Genomic DNA, 22,175 nt, shown 5'->3' with positions numbered 1-22,175 from the left:
TCAGAACAGATGATACATTTATCTTTTTTCACATTAATCTTCAACTAATCTGATATGGAAGTAAATAATAGTTGTCAGCTTTGTTGTGATTTTGATGAATTTTAAGTGCTTTGGTAATTAATTCTCATAGTGTATTCTTTGCAGGCTGAGATGCTGACTATATTTATAACACTCATATATACACTGAAGACTTAGATTTGATGATGCGTGAAAAAGAATCTGAGGAACAAATTTGAAAATGTGGCTTTGCTTGTTTTTTATGACCTGCCTGATTTAATGAAGTGGCTAATAGCACTGTTAGCTAATGCTTTCTTCCTAGATGTTACCTTGTGTTATATTCTGGTTTTATTTAGAAAAGGTATATATAAACAGTTACAACAAAGGCAGCATGAATGAAGGAGTTTGCCAAGTTATAGTTATAACAAGTGAAATTTTCACGCAATTCCTAAAAATAAAAGAAAATAAATTCCTGTAAATTTTCCTGTTTTCTATGATGAATATCTTCTTGCTCCTGAACTTTCATTTCCTCATATAAAGCAACACATAAGCGTCATAAAAGAGATCTCAGTCTCTTTTAGTTTGAAACCCTCTCACTAGTTGTGTGTGTGTGTGTGTGTGTGTGTTTGCTGTGGGGTGGTTCTGTTTTATAAACTTTTTTCCTTCCTCCCTTGCCAAGGTAGTATCTAGAAGGAGAGAGAAATGTATGTATTTTTGTGTTATTGAGTTAGATGTTCTTCATTTTAGGTGTCTCAACCTGATCTCATGGCACCTGCTACAGTGAGATTCTGCCTTTCAGGATATTGAGCATCATGACCTAGTGTCCACTGAGATATGGTGGGTACCATCTTGTCTTTCAAGTGTTGTTCTGAAATCCAGTGCTGGTGACAGTAGATCTGGCCTTTGCCAATAATCAAGAGTTCCCAAACTCCGGAACCCTCTTTTCCTGAATCCAGTCCTCTTGAAGTCCACCAGCATTCTCAGAACTTCTTGTGCATACCCTGCTGTCCATTGCCCTTAAAATTTCAACTACACATTTCATACTCCAAGCTGTAGTGTACCAGGCCATCTGAGGCTGCTCTCATGTCTACTCAACTAGGCAACATTTCACCCAATATAGGCAATTTTGCCTATATTGAGACATATACATATATATACCATTATAATCCAAGAAGATCTTTGCTATAACAATAAGTTCAAATTTATTGTTCACATATTTGAAACCTTCTTGTTTCATGGTGGCCATAGCACCTGCTAAAATGGGAACTTCTCTGAAGACGTTAGAACTTGCCAGGACTATACTGGGGGAAGCAGGAAACCTCCCCCTAATTATCCATTTCTCCAATCAACTGAATCTTTCAAACTACTTCATCTTCTCTCTCTCTAGAATTTCAACACTGAGTGGGGAGCAAGCCATATGCATATCAGCACTACTCTCTTTTTTCTCATCTTCTTGCTTCCCTCCTCTACTTCTGAAAGAGTTCTTGTGTGGCAATTACTTTATCTACTCTCACTTTTGACTTCATGAACTGTCTTCTCAGCTTGGTTCTTGATGTATATAAAGTGTGCTTGGGTTGTTTCTAGAAAAGTTCTTTTTCTCCCTCTTGAAAGCGTGCCTTGCTATGAATTTTTGAGTTAAATTTGAAACTCAAAGTTTAACAGTAAATTATTAGTGTTTAGGGTCCCTTATAGTCTTTTTTAAAAGAATAAAAAGTAAAAAGAAACCAATATAATTTCCAAGAGGGAAAATGCATTAATAGTGTTTCAAAATATTTTTTCCCGATACATAATATTTGTACATCTTTATGGAGTACATGTGATATTCTGTTACATGCATAGAACATGTAATAATCAAATCAGGGCATTTAGGATATCCATCACCTTGAGAATTTCTCAATTTTATGTGGTGGGAACATTTTAAGTCCTCTCTTCTAGTTGTTAACATTTTGAAGTATATGATACATTTTTGTTAACTATAGTAATAGTCACCCCACTCTGCTATGGACTTTTAGAACTTATTCCTTCTATCTACCTCTATGTTTGTACCCATTAATCAACCTCTCTTTATCTCCCTGTTTTTACACACACACCCTTTCCAGCCTCTGGTAACTGCCGTTCTACTCTCAACCTCCATGAGAGGAAAATTTTAGCTCACACATATGAGTGAGAACATGCAATATTTGTCTTTCTGTGCCTTGCTTATTTCACTTAACTTAATGACCTACATTTCCATCCATGTTGCTGTAAATGACAGGATTTCATGTTTTTATGGCCAAATTGTATTCTATTGTGTATATATATCACATATTCTTTACCCATTCATTTTTTTATTTTGGTAAAGAAACTAGCAAAGGAGTGATAATTTAAAGACAAATAAGGTATTTTTGTGCAAATTTACTAGGATGATACAGTGACTTCAGGAAATATATATATTTTCCTGATAATTCACAAATTATCTCATATATATACACATTTGTATACACACAAATGTGTATATATATATGTAGATAGATAGATAGATAGATAGATTTGTGAATTTAGAAACGATTACAATCAAAGAGGAGTTTTGGTATAATATTGATAAGTTCTAATTCATTGTTCACATATTCATAACTCTAAAACTATTTCTTATTCAGAGCAATTTTTGCCCCCAAATTCAGTTTCTGCCCCCCAAAATTCACAAGTTTTCAAAGGTGGAAAATTTCTAGTTGTGGAAAATCACTGCAGAAAGTCTGTAACTCAGTATAATCTACCAGCACTTAATTTGGCATAAATTTGATATCTTCTAGGTTGTACTTTTTTAAATAACCTAGGCCTAAAGAATAGGATAAGAAAGGCATTGAATATACAAATTATTTAAAAATATATGCATAAATTTGATAAATTATACAATTGTAAGTAATCTTTGGAGAATGTGAGTACCTTTATGGAATATCCTTTTATACTAAAATGTTGTGATGTCATCCTTTTATATTTAAACGTTGTGATGTCATTTGTAACCATTATATACTTCAATACCTAAATACATTTTGAACATTTTATCCAATGCCCTTTCCATCATGGTTAAACATTTCATTTTATTAAATCCCTTTCTTCTACCAAGATATTGGTAACACTGGATATGAAACTGAGCTCTGAAACTTTACTCAGAAAGTTAAGTGCCCCTCACCAACATTATGATACAAAGTTGCACTGTCAGCTGCATTTTGGCCAAAAACCAAATACATGAGAAACACATTACTAACAACAACAAAAAATACTAAATGATATTTGTTAAATGGAGATGCCTTCTTGGTTGAGATAAAGGGGATTTTATTCTATCAGTGAAAAACTGCTTCAGTTAATATGTTGAGAGGGGAAATGCAAATAATAATTTTAAACACATTTTTAGGCACTCTGCTTAAGACAAGGAGGTTATGGCATGAGGAAAACAAAGAAACAAATAAGAGTCATAGCTCTTGCTTTAAAAATAAAATGGGAATCAGGATAAATTTAATCATAATAAAAAGAATTAGCTGCAAATATCTAAAATTCTGCAAATGGGATAGATTGTAATCAGAAACAGTTACGCATCTGGTAACTGAAAATATTCAAGGAGAAGCTAAAAAATTTCTTTTGTAGGTAGAGTAAAAGAAATTTCTAACTGTGTAGTATTTTATCTATATCATTAATGGTTCTTTGCATTTTCTACCCAGAGCCTTTTTGTTTACAAGCAATGGAACCCATGTAAACTAGATCAAGAACAGACAGTAAATTGTAAAGCTCTGAAGGGCCTCACAAAATCCAAGGATGGTAGTGAAAGGGACTACTTGACCTCATGGCAACTGGCAAGATTTTGGGAGCTGAGCTGCTCTGATAATCTCTCAGGGACTATATGATTTTCATCTCACTTTCCTTTTTTCTCTCTGCTCTGCCCTATCCTCCTATTTCTACAAATAGACTTAGTCATCAGCTTGCACAAATCTGAAAATGTCCACCCCACAACCCAAGGGTATATAATCTTCCAGCTGCAAAGTCTACAGCTTGCTAGTGGGAATCATGAAATCTCTAATTTGACTGAATTTGCTCATCTGTTAAAGCCAGGCCACCCAAGTCAAAAGTTTTCTGTATAACAAATGTCACAGCTGCTTTTATTTCCAAAGACAATTTTTGATTCAAGTAACTGTGGCCAGAGGTTGTGGTTTGGGGTTGCAGCCATGGATTGCATTGAGATCATGCTGAACTTTTAGGAATTGAGCAGCTCATTTATCAAGAAATATGTCCATTATACTTATTTTCTAATTAATATCAAATTAATTCGAAATTATTTCCACAAGTGATTTAATAAACCTTGCTCTTTGAATTTCTCATTTTCAGATTCTACTGTCGTCATTATTTCTTACCAGTACCATTATTATTAAAGCCTTTGAGTTCATCTCTTTGCCTCCAGTCCTACTCCAGTCAAGGGTACCTTACCTGTGTTACTCTCTTGTTTAAAGAAATAAAATAATCTTTAAAACCTCCTCATTACCCTTAGAAGAAAATCTATCCTTTAAATATTCTACAATGTTCCTGGGACAGTAGACCCTGTCTTCCTTTCTCCTCATATCTTGCTATATCCTCACATGCCAATATCTCAATCGTCCTTATCACTTGTTCATTATTAATTATCATCATTCTCTTCCTCATGATTGTTTTGTTTTGTCCTTTGTAAGTTGACTAAATGTGATCTATTTATAGCCTAGAGGATTCTTCATTTTTATTCAGCATTCCACGTAAGCTTTAATTCACCCAGGAAGTCCTCTCTGATCTCTTGATGTTGGGTTTTGTTTCCTTTTTTGCGTGTGTGATTTCATGGTACACTCCATTTATACTATTATCGTACTTCCACCCTAGTGATTTAATTATCTGTCTCTTCCACCATTCTTTAATTTTCTGAAGGGCAGGGCTATTATCATTCATCTCGAATATGTAGTGCCACATTGAATTCTAGACACATTAAAGCTAACTACTTAATAGGTATTTTGGGATGAATAAATTCTGTACTATCTATGCCAATTTAATTTACTGGCATGGCTTCTATTCGCTGGGTATAAGTAAACTGGTTGCAAAGTAATTCAAGTTATTGCATTGAAATTATTTTTGTAACTCAGACCAAAGAATTGAAACTTCCTGCATCTTAAATTTATAAAAGTTTAAGAGTACATTAAAAAGTTTATAATGATGTTGTCTGTCAAACAACTTAGATAATTAAAAGGGAAATCAGATGACTTAATATATTGAAATCTGAGTTTTCTTAATTATGTAAATACTGCATACAAACATAGTAAGATTTCTGCTTAAAGTCACAATTCTAAATCATTTTAAATTTTAATCACAAGCCTGACTTCTATCTCTAATGAGGACAGTATGTCTAAAACATTGCAAATACATAATATTCCAAATATGTACAGATTTCTTTTTAAAGACATATATTAATATAATGTGGGTTTTTTTTCTCTTTTTTATCCTCCTCAATTTTTTCTGGGCTTATCCAGGCTTACTACTTACTGTGTACTACTAAGGAGACTGTACTCTTTTCAGCTGATGTGCTGGCTTTTCAACTAGAGATTGTGGCTGAGCAGGAGTTGAATAGCTGTGGACATTCCGAGTGGTTTTTCTGTTCATTCCGGTTGCCACACTTCGCTCCTTTTAAAATAATAAACTTGAACAATTTTTTTTAAAGTTGCTCTACTGGGTCATGCAGTTCACAAATTCCAGGTCTATTCACAAAGCTTATATTGCTGACCTAGGTTATTACATCACTAGATTGGTTCTTGCATTTCTTTGGCTCTTAGGAGAGAGTATTTAAGTTCTATTCACCTTCTGACAGATAGAATTCTGACAGAATTCTGCCTTCTTTTAAAATTTCTTCCTGTCTTGAAGCTCCAAATTTTCAGGATACTAAAATTGTATTCATTTGTATTCTGAATATCTGTCAAAGCTTTGCTTAACTCCATAGTAGTTAGCAAAATTGTCTGTAAAGAGCCAGACAGTTGATATTTTGAGCTTTGGGAGGTCATAGAGTCTGTGTCAGCTACCCACCTCTGCTCTTGTGGCTCAAAGGCAATGACAGACAATGCATGAAGGAATGGGTGGTCATGGCTGTGTTCCAATAAAGCATCTTTATGGACGCTGAAAGTTGAATTTGATATAATTTTCATAAGTCATGTAATCTTCTTTGAAAGTTCTTTTTCTTCTTATTTTAGTTTATAGCATTGTATGTGTTGGTCTACATCGTTTTTTTTTAAACTTTTATTTTAAGTTCAGGGGTACATGTACAGGTTTGTTACACAGATAAACTCGTGCCCTGGGTTTTTTTGTACAGATTATTCCATCACCAAGGTATTAAGCCTAGTACCCATTAGTTATTTTTCCTTATCCTCTCCCATCTCTCACCCTCTACCCTCCAGTAGCCCCAATGTGTCTTGTTCTCCTCCATGTGGACCATTTAAAAGTATAAAAAACATATTTAGCACCTGGACTGTGCAACAAGTAGTCAGCTGTATTTAACCAGAGGAGTTGGAGTTAGCCAACCCCCACTGGAAAATTACAATTTCTAAAGGCATTCAGCTGACATTGAACAAAAAATGGCCTTGCTTGCCTTTGTATTTTTAGTGCCTGGAGCAATCCTGGTATATGGATCTCTCTCTCTCTCTCTCTCTCTCTCTCCCCCACCCACCCCGCCACTCTTTGTAAATATATCTCTCTCTTTCTCTCTCTCTATTTACTTGGAATAAATATACAGCTTATATTCTCCTTGGGAGGTTATTTCTTCCTGGTGGACTATTGGATTGGGTTTTTCTTCTCTCATAGAAGATTGAAAATAGCAGAAAAATATAAATTCAAGAAAATTAAGATGTTACTTTATCACTTGATGCTGAAAAAGTAAATAAAATATTAGCAAATAGACTCAGGTCTTTTTGATTGACTATATAAATCTATGATGACTTTGTTTTTATACTTCATGGCTTATATCTTAATGTAACACATAAAAGTACGTATTTTGTAGTATTTTCTTTGTTTAATGTAGTCCATCAAAATAAGAATAATTCTCTTGTTGGTTGTCAGTTTTATCTTTTCTCTGACACATTGACTCTGAGAGACTGTGCCTTTCTTGATTCCAGATGAAGTCATGCTAATTGCATTAATGAGTTACAAATTAAGATGTTTGATATGAGCTTTCATTTCTTCTTCTAAAATTGGGTCTCTAGCTACAGTGCATTAATTTTAGAAAAATAATCTCATATTAGAATATGATACATTTTACTGACACTAAAAATGTCATAATTGTCTCTTTTCATAGCTGTTAATCTATTTTTTATACTCATTGATTTCTATATAATTGTAGAGTGCTCAATGACTGTTTTTTACATAAAATATAATTTTCTGTTGTTTTTCATGCTGCTGATTCTGTTGTGTGGGTGAGCACTGCAGTCCCATGATTCTGAGAAAAATAAAGCTTGGCTTTAGCACATTTTCTCTACTGCTGATTATAGCGATAATTATTCTGATGTTGCTATGGAAATGCTTTTCACAACACATTTGTAGATTGTTTCTAATATTGGTGTTATTTTTCTGTGTATTTATTAGTAAATAAATTTATAAATTCGTGAACTTAAATTATATTTTGTGGTCATAGACAATTATAAAGCATTGCTGCTTAGGGATGAACACATGTACTTAATAATTTGAATGGAAAGCCAATTCTATTGTCAGGAACTCCTTTTATTTCCCCTCATACCTAGAAGTTGGTTATATTTGCCTGATTCCACTTATAAATCATCCAGGTTTGAGATAAATTCAGTCTCTAGACTATATAAGGTGCATATGGATATTTTCTTCAGTAGAAAGCTGATACTTTATCTAATTCTATTCTGGAACATGGAATCCTGTGCCTTTTACCTAATCATTTTGTTGAGCTTCTGAATTCCTGTTACCGATATCACTATCTGAGTTCTTGATTTCTCCCAATTGACCTGTCCGCTTCAAGATGTACCCTCAGATCCTCTGTCTACTGTTGGTGACTCCCCTAATTTTTGCTCACTTGATCAATGGCACTCTCTCATTCATTCAAAAAATACTGAATATCTGCTAAGGGATAGGTACTATTCTAGGAACTGAAATAATGAGGTGAATAGAATAAATAAAAAACCCTCTTTCATGGAACTTACATTCCAGTAGGAGTGATTGGTGGTGACTATAAATGTTGTCTTAGTTCGTTCAGGCTGCTACAACAAAATACCATAAACTGAGTAGCTTATAAACAACAGAAGTTTATTTCTTACAGTTCTGGAAGCCAGGAAGTCCAAGATCAAAGTGTCAGCAGATTTGGTGTCTGGTGAAAGCCCAGCAGATTTTCATTCATAGGTGGTGCCTTGTGTCCTTATATGATGGAAGCAGGAAGCAGGCTCTCTTAGGACTCCTGTAAGGTCACTAAACCCTCATGACATCATCTAATTCTAATTACCTTCCAAAGACTCCACCTCCTAATACCATCACATTAGGTGATAGAGTTCCAACATATGAATTTGGGGGGAACATAAGAATTCAGTCCATCAGAAATATATAAAAAATTGTAATTAAATAAGCATTAAGCACTAAAGAAAAAAATAAAGCAGGGAACACTGAAGGTATGAGGAAAGGCTTACCTGAGAAGGTTCCATTTGGACATAAAACTCAAAAAAGGAAGTAAAGAAGGAACTATGCCTATATTTGAGTAGGGGGAGGGGAGGATGTGTTCATGTGGACCTTGCTAAGATTAGTCAGAAGGCTTTGAAAGAGACTAAGAAAAGTGGAAGTCAATACAATGAAGAGACAACTTCTTCAAATAATTTTACTCTAACTAGAAGCATAAAATGGAGCTACCTGGGGTGTATATAGTAGGAGTAAATACCTAGTGTTAGAAAACGGAAGATGAGAATATTAATAATATGTTTTCTTAGGATGATTGAAATTGTGGCATAGTGGGAATGGTTCAGGAAAGAAAGAAAAGTAATGATGCATCAGATGCCCAATGCTGGTTTCTTAGTCTGTTCCTGTGTCTTACTTTTACAGTGCTGACACCTATTAAAATAAAATATTGATTAGCTGAATTCTTGAAGGCAAAGAAAATGACATGTTTCAAAGACTAAATTAAGACACAAATATTTTTATTGTATCATTGGCATGGATTTTGCAAAATTAATCCTCCTTGCCGTCACCACTTTACAATTATATGAAGTTCCCACCATCTTGGTATTGGTATTATGTGACCCTATTGATTCTGATCAAAGGCTAATTTAAATTCTCCCAGATACTAATTCTGTATTTTAACTTTTAGGTCATACCTTCAGCTAGAAGCATAGGTACAAATCTGTTATGAGAATTCTAATATATGAGTAACTGTATCTACCAATTAAAATAGATATCAATGATATGCAAACTAAACCTACTCAGAACCACTGGGTATTGAGGAGCTAGAGATAAATATTAAGCAAAAATGTTAAATATTTTAAAAATTTGCTTCTATCTTTACAAATCAACATTAATCTAAAAAGTCATAATTTTCTATTTCCACAATCATAAAATATGAGGATATATTAACAAAATTGTCCATTCAGCTATTGACATCCTGTAAATAATTAGTTGAATGACCAAATGTTTGCTTTATACCAATCCTAGTGATTCTTTGATAATATAGTTTTAGAAATGGCCTCATTTAGGACTCTGTGTTAAAGCAACAGAATCCCAACTAATACTGGCTTTAAACAGTAAAGAGATTTACTGGTGACTCAAATCCAGAAATAAGGCAGGATTCACCAGTGGTGGTATAGGTCTTCAATCATGTCATTAAACACAATTGATTTTGTTTCCCTGCTCTTCAGTTCATGATATTATTTCCATCGCCAAACAGGCAAAACTCACAGCCACAGATTGGCTTGCATTAGCAATCAGGGCCACATACATCCTTATTCTCAACTATCAGGAAAAGGACCACTCTGTTTCTAGCATTCCAAGTAAGAGATTCACTGAAATCACATCCCTATGCTGACATTTGATATTAGGGGAATAAAAAATGCTGTCTCAAGCTAAAAGAGTTATCTGAAGGTAGGAGATTAATTGGCTTTCCTTAAACTACAGGGGTGCATGTAAAAGGCTAAATACCTAGTCTAATATCTAAGTACTTGGAAAGGAAAAAAAGGATTCATCAATGTCCGCTGTTGAGACCTGAGACCTGGATTTTTAATAAGGATTTTTTGATTTTCTAATTTTACATTTTTTAACCCATGACTAGATTACTTAGACAAGAATAGTGGGAAAATTTCTAGGAATTTTGTTGTGTATCTATAGTATTCTAGCCAAAAATACAATATGTTCTGATTACTGAATTTTATAAATGAGATATGGTTCCTGCCTTTATGGAATTTCGAATTTCACTGTGAAGAAAGTCACCAATGAGCAACAGTTGTTTCATGTCCAGTGTTGTAATGGAGTTAGTAAACAATATAAGGAGAACATATATAAGGGTTCTGTATTAATTTCCAGTGCTTAGAAATAAATCACCACACATTTAGCAACTTGAGACAGCACACGTTATCACAGTTTCCTTGGTTCAGGAATCTAGACACAATCTAGGTGAGTCTTCTGCTCAAAGTTTCAGAGGCCAGATCTGAGTCCTCAGCTGGAGCTCAGAGCCCTCTTCCAAGTTCACAGGGTGGCTGCCAGAATTTAGGCCCTTGTGATTGTAGTACTGAGACCCTCAGCTCTTAGGGGTCACCTACACTTTCCTTCAAGTTCAGCAGGAAAATTTCCCTTACCTGCAGGGTGCTTCATATCTTTTTTCAAAAAGGCTTTTCACCTGATTTAGTCAAACTCATCTAGAATAATATTCCTTTTGATTAACCCAAAAGCAAGTGATTTCATTACATATGCAAAAATCTTTTCACCTCTTCACCTTGGTGAGGGGCAAATCACAAGTTCTGTAACACAAGAGGGACTGTATAGAAAGTGAACATCAGAGGAAAAAATAACAGTGTCTTGACCCTGTCCATAGGATCTATCCATCACAGGAGCCAAATTGACTCTATCTAAAGGGGTAGAGAATTACTAAGGAGCATGTCTTAGTCCATCTGGGATGTTATAACAAAATAGCATGAACTGGGTAACTTAAAGACAACAGAAATTTATTTCTCACAGTTTGGATGCTTGGAAATCCAAGATCAAGGCACCCTCAAATTCAGTGTCTAGTAAGGGCTTGATTTCTGGTTCACAGATAGTTGTCTTTTTGCTGTGACTTCACATGGCAGCTTTAATGGGTGAGGAGTTTCAGACCTCTTTAATAAGGGCACTAATCTCATTCATGAAGGATTTGCCCTCATCAGCTCATCACCTCACAAAGGCTTCATTTCTTAATGCCATCATCTTGGAGGTTAGGGTTTCAATATATGAATTTTAAGGGGATATATTTAGACCATTTCATTCTGCCCCTGTCCCCCAAAAAGGCATGTCCTTCTCAAATGTAAAATGCATTCATTTCATTTCAATTACCCCAAAAGTTTTAACTTGTTCTAATGTCAACTTAGAAGTCTAAAGTTCATGTCTCATCTAAATATTATCAAAATCAGATATGGGTGAGACTCAAGATATAATTCATTCTGAGGCAAATTTTTGTCCAGTTGTGAACCAGTGAAATTAAACAAATTACATGCTTCGAAAATACAATGGTGGGACAGGCAAGGAAAGACATTCCCACTGGAAAAGAAAGAAATAGGAAAGAAGAAATAAATGATAGGTCCTGAACAAGTCCAAAACATAAATATTGTGGAAGAATCTTCTTTGACTCAGTTATCTGCCCTTGAGGCCCACTGGGGCAGAGGTCTCCTTGTGTACACAGTGGGGTAGATGCTCCATCTTCTCAGCTTTACCGGGCAAATGGACTCTAGGGCTCCAGGCGTCCCTGCTTGGTTTTGCTGGGTCCAGCCCACACCAGAGCTCTTCTGTGCTGGAATAGAACTCTGGTTGCTCTACCAGTCTAAGGTCTTGAGGGTAGAACCACCCCTATGGCTCCATTGGGCATTGACTCAGTGGGGACTGTCTGAAGTGGCCCCACCCTCATGACAGTTCTCTTCCTGGGCACTGATGTTCTTCATGACTTCCTTTGAAAACAAGTTGGAGGCAGTCATTCCCACAGCTTTGCTGGGGGCAGCAGAGGCATCATACAATGTGTAACATGTGAGTATGGTAGTGGAAAATAAGAGAACTTTTTTAAGACAGATAAAGGAGGGAAAGGCATCTAGATAATCAGATGGTCCGAAGTTCTAAAGGTTCAGTTTTGTTCTAAGAATTTTTCATTGTTTATATGTTTGGAAGGTATGGGGAAACTGATGTTTCATTAACCATGGTAGTAGATGTAGAAAAAAGCAAGACTGTGACCAAGGTTTAGCAGCTATTGGTGGGTTAATTTGAGTTTAGCAAGAGGTATGGGTGGAAAAGTTTAGTCTAAGGTCTTGTTAAGTTAGTAGAAAATATTCGTGTTCTAAGCGTTCCTCACATTGTAGAGGTAAGCTCTAGGTTTTTTTGGCAGCGCAGTGTACAGATACCACCCTTAGGAATGAGAAGTGTAGTTTAGTGAAGATTTTATTAGAGGGTTCTATTATCTAAAGAAATAATATTTCCTAGAGGCATGTAGATGAAAAAAGGATGCAGTATTCAATAATTAATAATAATTCAAATGTTCTAATGACAAAAATGTGCAAAGTTAGGTGCATGCATGTCCATGAATATGAGTAGCAGAAGAGGTAGACAGTAAAGAACATTTATGTTGAAATACTTTTGTTTTTTTAATCAGGAAGATACGTTTTGGAATGGGTCAACCATGTGAAGATTAAGACATCTCACAGGGATAAGAATATAGGGGGTGGTCAATTCTAAGAAAGATGTAGTTTGTACAAGTGTCCTAGGAATAAGGAACTATTTACTAACTAGAAAAATGCTAACAAGCTCCTGTGCCTAGTATATGTGAAGTCTGTGGGACTGTGAGAAAATGTTTAGCTATTTAGCAAAACTGTTCTTCTTTCTTGCTGGGCACTTGGCTATAATGTATATCCCATCCTCCCTTTCTGTTAGGAGCAGCCACATGACAGATTTGTCACCAATGAAATAGTGGCAAGAATAGCATACATCGGTTTCTGGCCTGGCCAAAAAACAATCTCATGTAATCCTCTGATAGATGAGTGTTGATCCTTCAAGCAAACTAGAAGCAGCATGTTAAAAGATGGCAGAACCTCCATCAGCCTGGGTCCTTGAGTGAGTGTGGGGAGAAAATTCCCCCAGTCCACTAATTAGAAAAACCTCTATGGAGATTTCAGGATTTATTTGTTACAGAAGCTACCACTACCTTAACTAATACACAATATTGTCTCTGTGAGTGAGGATCATAGCACAGTGATGCACTCTAAATAAAGTTTTTGCAGTCAAAGCAAGCTGGAGGAAAACCATTCTGTGAAGAATCAAGGTAGGTAAGAGAGTTATTTGTCATGGAAAAGGGCTTCTGAGGAAAAATTTGGATGGCAGGGAAGTGATTAGGTTAAAATTTGGTGAAATGAAGCACTGAATATTAGTAGTAGTGCTGTAATTTTTATAAAGATACATTTGCAGCAGTGTAGGATGACTTATACCACTGAGCTAGCAGGAGCCTGATGACAGAAAGCATGTGTAATTTCTCATTCAGAAATTTTCCTATTGTATACTTACAGAGATGTAGTGCTGATTGATTCAACTTTTTGTATTTAAAACGCTCTGTATAAGCCCTTTTAAAACTTTTTTTTCAGAGAGTGAATCTTCAGAAAGAATACTCTTTTAATATATCATATTTTTCTGATCATGTAAGACATATATAGTTGCATCCAATTTTCCTTATATTATAGTGTATCTATAAAATCCACAGTAGATGGTTAATATTTCTAAAAAGAAGGTGTTTGTACACATAGGAGAGTACTTATTTATTCCCTGTTAAGGTGTAGGCAGTGGAATCAAGAAGAAAACAGTAGCCTACAACAAATTATTTTGAAGCAATTCAATATCTAGCTTTAAATATCTTGCATAATGAATGGTTCTTGTCTAGTTTCAGATTTTTTATATTTTTGCTTCTTTCACATCTGTGGATTTAATACTTTCAAAAAGCTGTTATGGAACAAGTATATGTACAATGCCATATTTCAAATATATTATTTGATTTATCTTTATTCCCATAGGTAAATGCATGTTATGATCAAGTTTGGTTGGAAAAAGAACAATTGCAAAAATTAATCCTTGCTGCTATCTTTATATAACAATCTACAATGTAAACTTTCTAATACAAGATTGAGCAGTCCTGGATGCAATTTAGTTTCATAATACAAGATCATTGATTTTTACAAAAAATGTGCAATGATTTTTTTTATTCTTATTCTTTTTTTTATTATACTTTAAGTTTTAGGGTACATGTGCACAATGTGCAGGTTAGTTACATATGTATACATGTGCCATGCTGGTGTGCTGCACCCATTAACTCGTCATTTAGCATTAGGTATATCTCCCAGTGCTATCCCTCCCCCCTCCCCTGACCCCACAACAGTCCCCAGAGTGTGAGGTTCCCCTTCCTGTGTCCATGTGTTCTCATTGTTCAATTCCCACCTATAAGTGAGAACATGCGGTGCTTGATTTTTTGTCCTTGCGATAGTTTACTGAGAATGATGATTTCCAATTTCATCCATGTCCCTACAAAGGACATGAACTCATCCTTTTTTATAGCTGCATAGTATTCCATGGTGTATATGTGCCACATTTTCTTAATCCAGTCCATCATTGTTGGACATTTGGGTTGGTTCCAAGTCTTTGCTATTGTGAATAGTGCCACAATAAACATACGTGTGCATGTGTCTTTATAGCAGCATGATTTATAGTCCTTTGGGTATATACCCAGTAACGGGATGGCTGGGTCAAATGGTATTTCTGGTTCTAGATCCCTGAGGAATCGCCACACTGACTTCCACAATGGTTGAACTAGTTTACAGTCCCACCAACAGTGTAAAAGTGTTCCTATTTCTCCACATCCTCTCCAGCACCTGTTGCTTCCTGACTTTTTAATGATTGCCATTCTAACTGGTGTGAGATGGTATCTCATTGTGGTTTTGATTTGCATTTCTCTGCTGGCCAGTGATGATGAGCATTTTTTCATGTGTCTTTTGGCTGCATAAATGTCTTCTTTTGAGAAGTGTCTGTTCATATCCTTTGCCCACTTTTTGATGGGGTTGTTTGTTTTTTCTTGTAAATTTGTTGGAGTTCATTGTAGATTCTGGATATTAGCCCTTTGTCAGATAAGTAGGTTGTGAAAATTTTCTCCCATTTTGTAGTTTGCCTGTTCACTCTGATGGTAGTTTCTTTTGCTGTGCAGAAGCTCTTTAGTTTAATTAGATCCCATTTGTCAATTTTGGCTTTTGTTGCCATTGCTTTTGGTGTTTTAGACATGAAGTCCTTGCCCATGCCTATGTCCTGAATGATAATGCCTAGGTTTTCTTCTAGGGTTTTTATGGTTTTCGGTCTAACGTTTGAGTCTTTAATCCATCTTGAATTGATTTTTGTATAAGGTGTAAGGAAGGGATCCAGTTTCAGCTTTCTACATATGGCCAGCCAGTTTTCCCAGCACCATTTGTTAAATAGGGAATCCTTTCCCCATTGCTTGTTTTTCTCAGGTTTGTCAAAGATCAGATAGTTGTAGATATGCGGCGTTATTTCTGAGGGCTCTGTTCTGTTCCATTGATCTATATCTCTGTTTTGGTACCAGTACCATGCTGTTTTGGTTACTGTAGCCTTATAGTATAGTTTGAAGTCAGGTAGCGTGATGCCTCCAGCTTTGTTCTTTTGGCTTGGGATTGACTTGGCGATGTGGGCTCTTTTTTGGTTCCATATGAACTTTAAAGTAGTTTTTTCCAATTCTGTGAAGAAAGTCATTGGTAGTTTGATGGGGATGGCATTGAATCTATAAATTACCTTGGGCAGTATGGCTATTTTCACGACATTGATTCTTCCTACCATGAGCATGGAATGTTCTTCCATTTGTTTGTATCCTCTTTTATTTCCTTGAGCAGTGGTTTGTAGTTCTCCTTGAAGAGGTCCTTCACGTCCCTTGTAAGTTGGATTCCTAAGTATTTTATTCTCTTTGAAGGAATTGTGAATGGGAGTTCACTCATGATTTGGCTCTCTGTCTGTTACTGGTGTATAAGAATTCTTGTGATTTTTGTACATTAATTTTGTATCCTAAGACTTTGCTGAAGTTGCTTATCAGCTTAAGGAGATTTTGGGCTGAGACAATGGGGTTTTCTAGATATACAATCATGTCATCTGCAAACAGGGACAATTTGACTTCCTCTTTTCCTAATTGAATACCTTTATTTCCTTCTCCTGCCTAATTGCCCTGGCCAGAACTTCCAACACTATGTTGAATAGGAGTGGTGAGAGAGGGCATTCCTGTCTTGTGCCAGTTTTCAAAGGGAATGCTTCCAGTTTTTGCCCATTCAGTATGATATTGTCTGTGGATTTGTCATAGATCTGAAATTGTGGCAATAATCAATAGCTTACCAACCAAAAAAAGTCCAGGACCAGATGGATTCACAGCCGAATTCTACCAGAGGTACAAGGAGGAACTGGTACCATTCCTTCTGAAACTATTCCAATCAATAGAAAAAGAGGGAATCCTCCCTAACTCATTTTATGAGGCCAGCGTCATCCTGATACCAAAGCCGGGCAGAGACACAACCAAAAAAGAGAATTTTAGACCAATATCCTTGATGAACATTGATTCAAAAGTCCTCAATAAAATACTGGCAAACCGAATCCAGCAGCACATCAAAAAGCTTATCCACTATGATCAAGTGGGCTTCATCCCTGGGATGCAAGGCTAGTTCAATATATGCAAATCAATACATGTAATCCAGCATATAAACAGAACCAAAGACAAAAACCACATGATTATCTCAATAGATGCAGAAAAGGCCTTTGACAAAATTCAACAACCCTTCATGCTAAAAACTCTCAATAAATTAGGTATTGATGGGACATATCTCAAAATAATAAGAGCTATCTTTTTTTTTTTGAGATGGAGTCGCTCTTTCGCCCAGGCTGGAGTGCAGTGGTGCGATCTCAGCTCACTGCAAGCTCCGCCTCCCATGTTCACGCCATTCTCCTGCCTCAGCCTCCAGAGTAGCTGGGACCACAGGCATCTGCCACCATGCCTGGCTATTTTTTTTTGTATTTTTAGTAGAGATCCTTGTTAGCCAGGATGGTCTCGATCTCCTGACATTGTGATCTTCCCACCTTGGCGTCCCAAAGTGCTGGGCAACGATTTTAACAAAAGGCTATGAACATTTCAAACACTGTTCCTTTGGATGACATTACTTTTCAAAGTTGTTCTCAAATAAGAAAATGTTAGCATATTGCACTTCCTGCACATGTACACTCTACTTACCACTGTGGATGATACATTGCAGACGAATCTTTTCCAAAGAATAAGTGTTTAGTAAATATCAGAATAAACCATTACCAGCTCAATTAGATGATAAATACGTCAAGTTATCACTCATGACAGTTACTATTTTAAACTGCATTTGTGAGGGGCTGTTAAAGAGGGCATGCAGAAGGCTCGAAAGTCACCTTGATCTTTTGGTAGTGATCTTTAGACTGCACTTTTTTTTTTTTTTTCTCGTGACTCCTGAAATTTCTAGAAACAGTCAAGAATGCATTGTATTCCATTGACTCTAATCATTGAGTTACAGTCTAGTCATTCTTTTGTGAATATTTCAGACCTCACTTTTGTAAAAACATGGCATAATTTTTGGAATTATGATTCCCTAGCACTATATACAAAACAGAGCAACATATAAATAGACATTTCTGCTATTATGTTTTACAATGTTTATATCATATGACACCTCCCTTCCTCACCCCCCCTAAAAAAAATCTGCTATAATGAATTCCCATTGCAGTTCTAATAGGAACAAAGCCTCTCCCTGGGCTACCAGGCACTGCATGGTATAAATCCTGCCTACTTACTCTCTCTCTTCTCTTGACACATGCACTGTCACTGATTCTGTGTTCAGCACCCTGGCTCCTAGAATATACCATACATTTCTCACCAACAGAAATGTGTGGGGATGCTCTCAGGAAGGGTGGTCACCACCTCCTGACCCTCTTCCTCTCAGCTGTTCTCTTAACTGACTACTTCCTATCCTTCGGATCTCAGTCACCTTGTCTGTCTTGTTATGTACTATTCTGCCAGACCTGTCAAAGCACCTGGCATGTAGTAGGTGACAAGTAATATATGTCAAAAGAAGAAACGAAGAAGAAAAGAAGAAAGACTCAAAGTGAAGAAAGGAAAGAGCAAGTGTTTATTGCATACTTTGTGAGTTACAAGTACAGTAGTCCCCACATATTCATAGTTTCACTTTCAGTTCAGTATTGTGGTTTCAGTTACCTAAGGTCAGTTGTACGGCTCAAAAATATTAAATGGGAAATTCCAGAAATAAACAGTTTATAAGTTTTAAATTGCTACCCACCATTCAGAGTAGTGTGATGAGATCTCACGCCAACCTGCTTCGTTCTGCCTGGGACATGAATCCTCCCCACGTCCAGCATATCCATGCTGTCTGCACTACCTGTGCGTTAGGCATCAACATCATCTACTCCTTACATCCAGCCATCAACATCATGATAGATCAGTGATCCAGAATCACCTAAAGCAGATGATCCTTCTTCTGACATATTGTCAGAAGGTCCAAGTAACCCAGTGTTAAATGCCTACATCTTTTACCTCATTCCATCTTATCACATAGACATTATATCATCTCACATCATCACAAGGAGAAGTGTGAAAACAGTGCAATAAGATAATTTTTGAGAGAGAAACCACATCCACATAACTTTTATTATAGTACATTGTTATAATTGTCCTATTTTATTTTTGTTAATCTCCTACTGTGTCTAATTTACAAATTAAACTTTATTACATGTACATATATACAGGGAAAGACATATATAAAATTTGGTACTACCTGTTTTCAGACATTTACTGGGGATCTTGGAATGTATTCCTCCATGGATAATGGGGGACTGTATATAAACTCTGAAAATTCCATTTTAACATTAATCTTTCTTCATTATTATAAGTTCTAAATAGCAATTTGTGTTGTTTGCTTCTATAGCTAAATGCTGTGAAGGTTTTAGGAGCATGTTAGTTACACAAGGTCTTGAGACATTTCTTTAAGTACACAATTCCATGCCATTTGATATATTGTAGGTCACTTAATGGTTCATTATAGTAATGGAAGCAACATCACTGTAAACATTTGAAGATACAGACCTGCAACTAACTGTACCTCTATAGCCTGTCCTATCGCATGCTTATGTAATGTGGGTCTCTCTATAATTACATAATCAGTTTAAATAGTTTTTACTAATGTAATTTTCTTCTCCATTTCCTATTAATAGCTTGTCATGGTTGATTTACCTGATGTAATTAATAATTTGGGAACTACATTGTGACTGCTGAAAGACAGCATTAAAATTAGTCTTTAAGTATTTTCAAGTCTTTTAATATCCTTCCTTAAAGACAGATTGAGGAGAATAGAATCAATTTGAAGATAATCAGTTCCAGCACAATATTCATATAACCTATAGTTATTTTAATGGACCAATGTAAAAGTTTATTCAATTAGTTATCTCATGTATTTTTAATCTTTGAAAGTTATATTGTTACTTTAATTGAGGTAATTTCCATTTAAAAGATAGGAGATTTAGGAGGAAAAGTTTTTAAAAAGGGAAGAAAAGTTTCAAAGTATGTTATATGACAAAAATAATAGAATACATTTGTTTATTTTGTATATTATTGGCTTTACACAATTGATTTTTCATTCTACCTTTAATGAGTAGATCAAATAGGCTTTAAAGGTTTGTTTTATCTTAGGGTTTATTCTATATGACTCATTTATTCAGTAAAATATTTGAGCAGCTTTAACCTGACAGACAATATTCTAGTTAACCTAAAATATTATGTCATTAATTTACTCAGTAAATATTTATTGAGCTCTTATTACATACTAGCCACAGTTTCACCATCTGAGACAATAGCAATAAACGAAAGAGTCTTTGCCCTTGTGGAAATTATGGCCAAGTAGGAAAAGAGGCAATTACTAATAGATAGATAGATATTATAAAAATGATAAGGCAGGGAAAGTTTGTAGGGAGTTCTGGGGAAGAGAAAGAAATGCTTAGAAAGGTGAAGGTGTCAGTAAGAAAGTGCTTACCATGATGGGTTGTACTATCTAAGATGAATAGCTAGGGATGTGAGAACATGAGAAAGCGTGGAGGAGTGGTCTGCAGTGGATTTGGTACTCCTAGCTTTGAAGAATTACTGAATCTTGGCTATTTGAGGGAGTAAAAGCATTGGAAATAGAGAAAATTAGTAGACAGAGAATGAGATGTTTAAGGTTGAGATTATGGAATTGGGGTGTACTTATCATTATCAGCAGGACATAGATATGACCTTGAAAGTAGATGGCTGAGATATGATTCAGGATCAAGTCATTGTAAAAGAGATGGTCAATATCCTTTCATATTGGTATTGGATCATCAAGAATTTTGACTGGAATAGTGAAATTGGCCATGATCCAGGTGTTAAAATCTTTAAGGAAGTAAATCTGGGGCATTTTTTGTGTGTATGTTTTTTTTTTTGTTTTTTTTTTGTTTGTTTGTTTTATTATACTTTAAGTTCTAGGGTACATGTGCACAACGTACAAGTTTGTTACATATGTATACATGTGCCATGTTGGTGTGCTGCACCCATTAACTCATCATTTACATTAGGTATATCTCCTAATGCTATCCCTCCCCACTCCGACAGGCCAATCTGGGGCATCTGTAAATTATTGCAACAAGGAAAGGTAGTAGGCAGTGTCACTTGAGAGTAGCAGCCTCAAAACTGTAGGTTTTCAGGAAAGAGAAAGGCTAATAGCTTGTATGTGGTAATGAAGAGTAAGAATTCCTAAAGTCGAGGCTGCATCAGGTACCTAAGAGAGTTTCTTAACTAACCAACATTTCTGTGTTATTTGGTGAGTATAGTGGCTTGGTGCTCAACACCATACCAATCTTCTTTCAATGGTCCTTGAAGAATTGCAGAATATGGAAAGCTACAATCTACATCTTCAAGATTCTCTTGCAACTAGTGTTCTCAATGTGATTGAGGTTCAGTCAATCTTAACCCATCTCAGAAAGCCATATTTCAGTGGCTCCTGCTCTGTCTGCTGACAAGCACAGTCAAAGGCATGTGGAGTTTTTCTTGGCAGCATTAGCCGAGGCCTCAGCACCTCATCAGCAACTTTGAGGATCTTGAGAAGTGTGTGCAATGATTTTCACTGGTGCAGGCTGTAGAAGACATGCTGGGTTTCTGGAGCTGCTCCGGCTATATGTCTTTCCTCATTGTTGCAGTAGTGTTGGAGAACTGAAGCTGGTGGGTTCCTAACTGTGAAAGAGACAGTAATTCTCCTGGATCCTTGTTCTGCTGGGTAGCTTTAGGATTAGTTACTAAATGTTTGGCTTAAAGTCTATTTCGTCATCCCTACCAGTGATTTGGTAAGACATTTAACATGTGTGACAAATTTCCCACTAGTTTGAGGGGATTCTGTTGTCTTCTACAAAACAGTCAAAAAAAAAAAAAGCTACAATGTGGGGTTAAGGAAAAATGCTGCATATTTTATTTTATTTGTCTTTTAATCATGAAGCCTTCTCTTTGGTTCTGTAGAATGCAAGAGCAATTCATTAAACATATTTTCCTCTTGGTTTCATGTCTAACATTATCAACATCTTTCATGAATCACCTAGTTTCCTGGGGTACTTTACTAAGTGATATGACAAGTTATCTGTGTTTCTGGTTCAGATATTTCCTTAGTTAACCTTCCAAAAAAGTTAACATAAGAGTGGGCACATTTATATAAAACATAATAAAACAACTTTATTAGTTGGCTGAGGCTGCCATAAGAATGTACCACTGTGGCTTACACAACAGAAATTTGTTATCTCACAGTCTGGATGCTAAAAGTCTAAAATCAAGGTGTTTTCAGGGTTGGTTCCTTCTGAAGGCTTTTGCAAGA

General features: G+C 35.9%; 1 protein-coding gene across 19 annotated transcripts in view; it reads left to right on the top strand.

Annotated features, from left to right (window-relative positions):
* Nucleotides 1-22,175, top strand: part of PPFIA2 (PTPRF interacting protein alpha 2) — a 493,309-nt gene that overhangs the window by 221,995 nt on the left and 249,139 nt on the right. Inside the window, exon 2 of one of the 19 annotated variants that reach the window (XM_063711639.1) lies at nucleotides 745-834. Within the exon in view, the coding sequence (XP_063567709.1) occupies nucleotides 832-834 (3 nt within the window). The 5' untranslated portion in view covers nucleotides 745-831. 19 annotated transcript variants of the gene reach the window in all.

Source organism: Pongo abelii, chromosome 10 (assembly GCF_028885655.2).
Source record: "Pongo abelii isolate AG06213 chromosome 10, NHGRI_mPonAbe1-v2.0_pri, whole genome shotgun sequence".
In the NCBI taxonomy this organism is placed as follows: Eukaryota; Metazoa; Chordata; class Mammalia; order Primates; family Hominidae; genus Pongo; species Pongo abelii.
The sequence above is the reverse complement of the archived record's forward strand: the minus strand, read 5'-3'. Positions and strand labels throughout refer to the sequence as shown.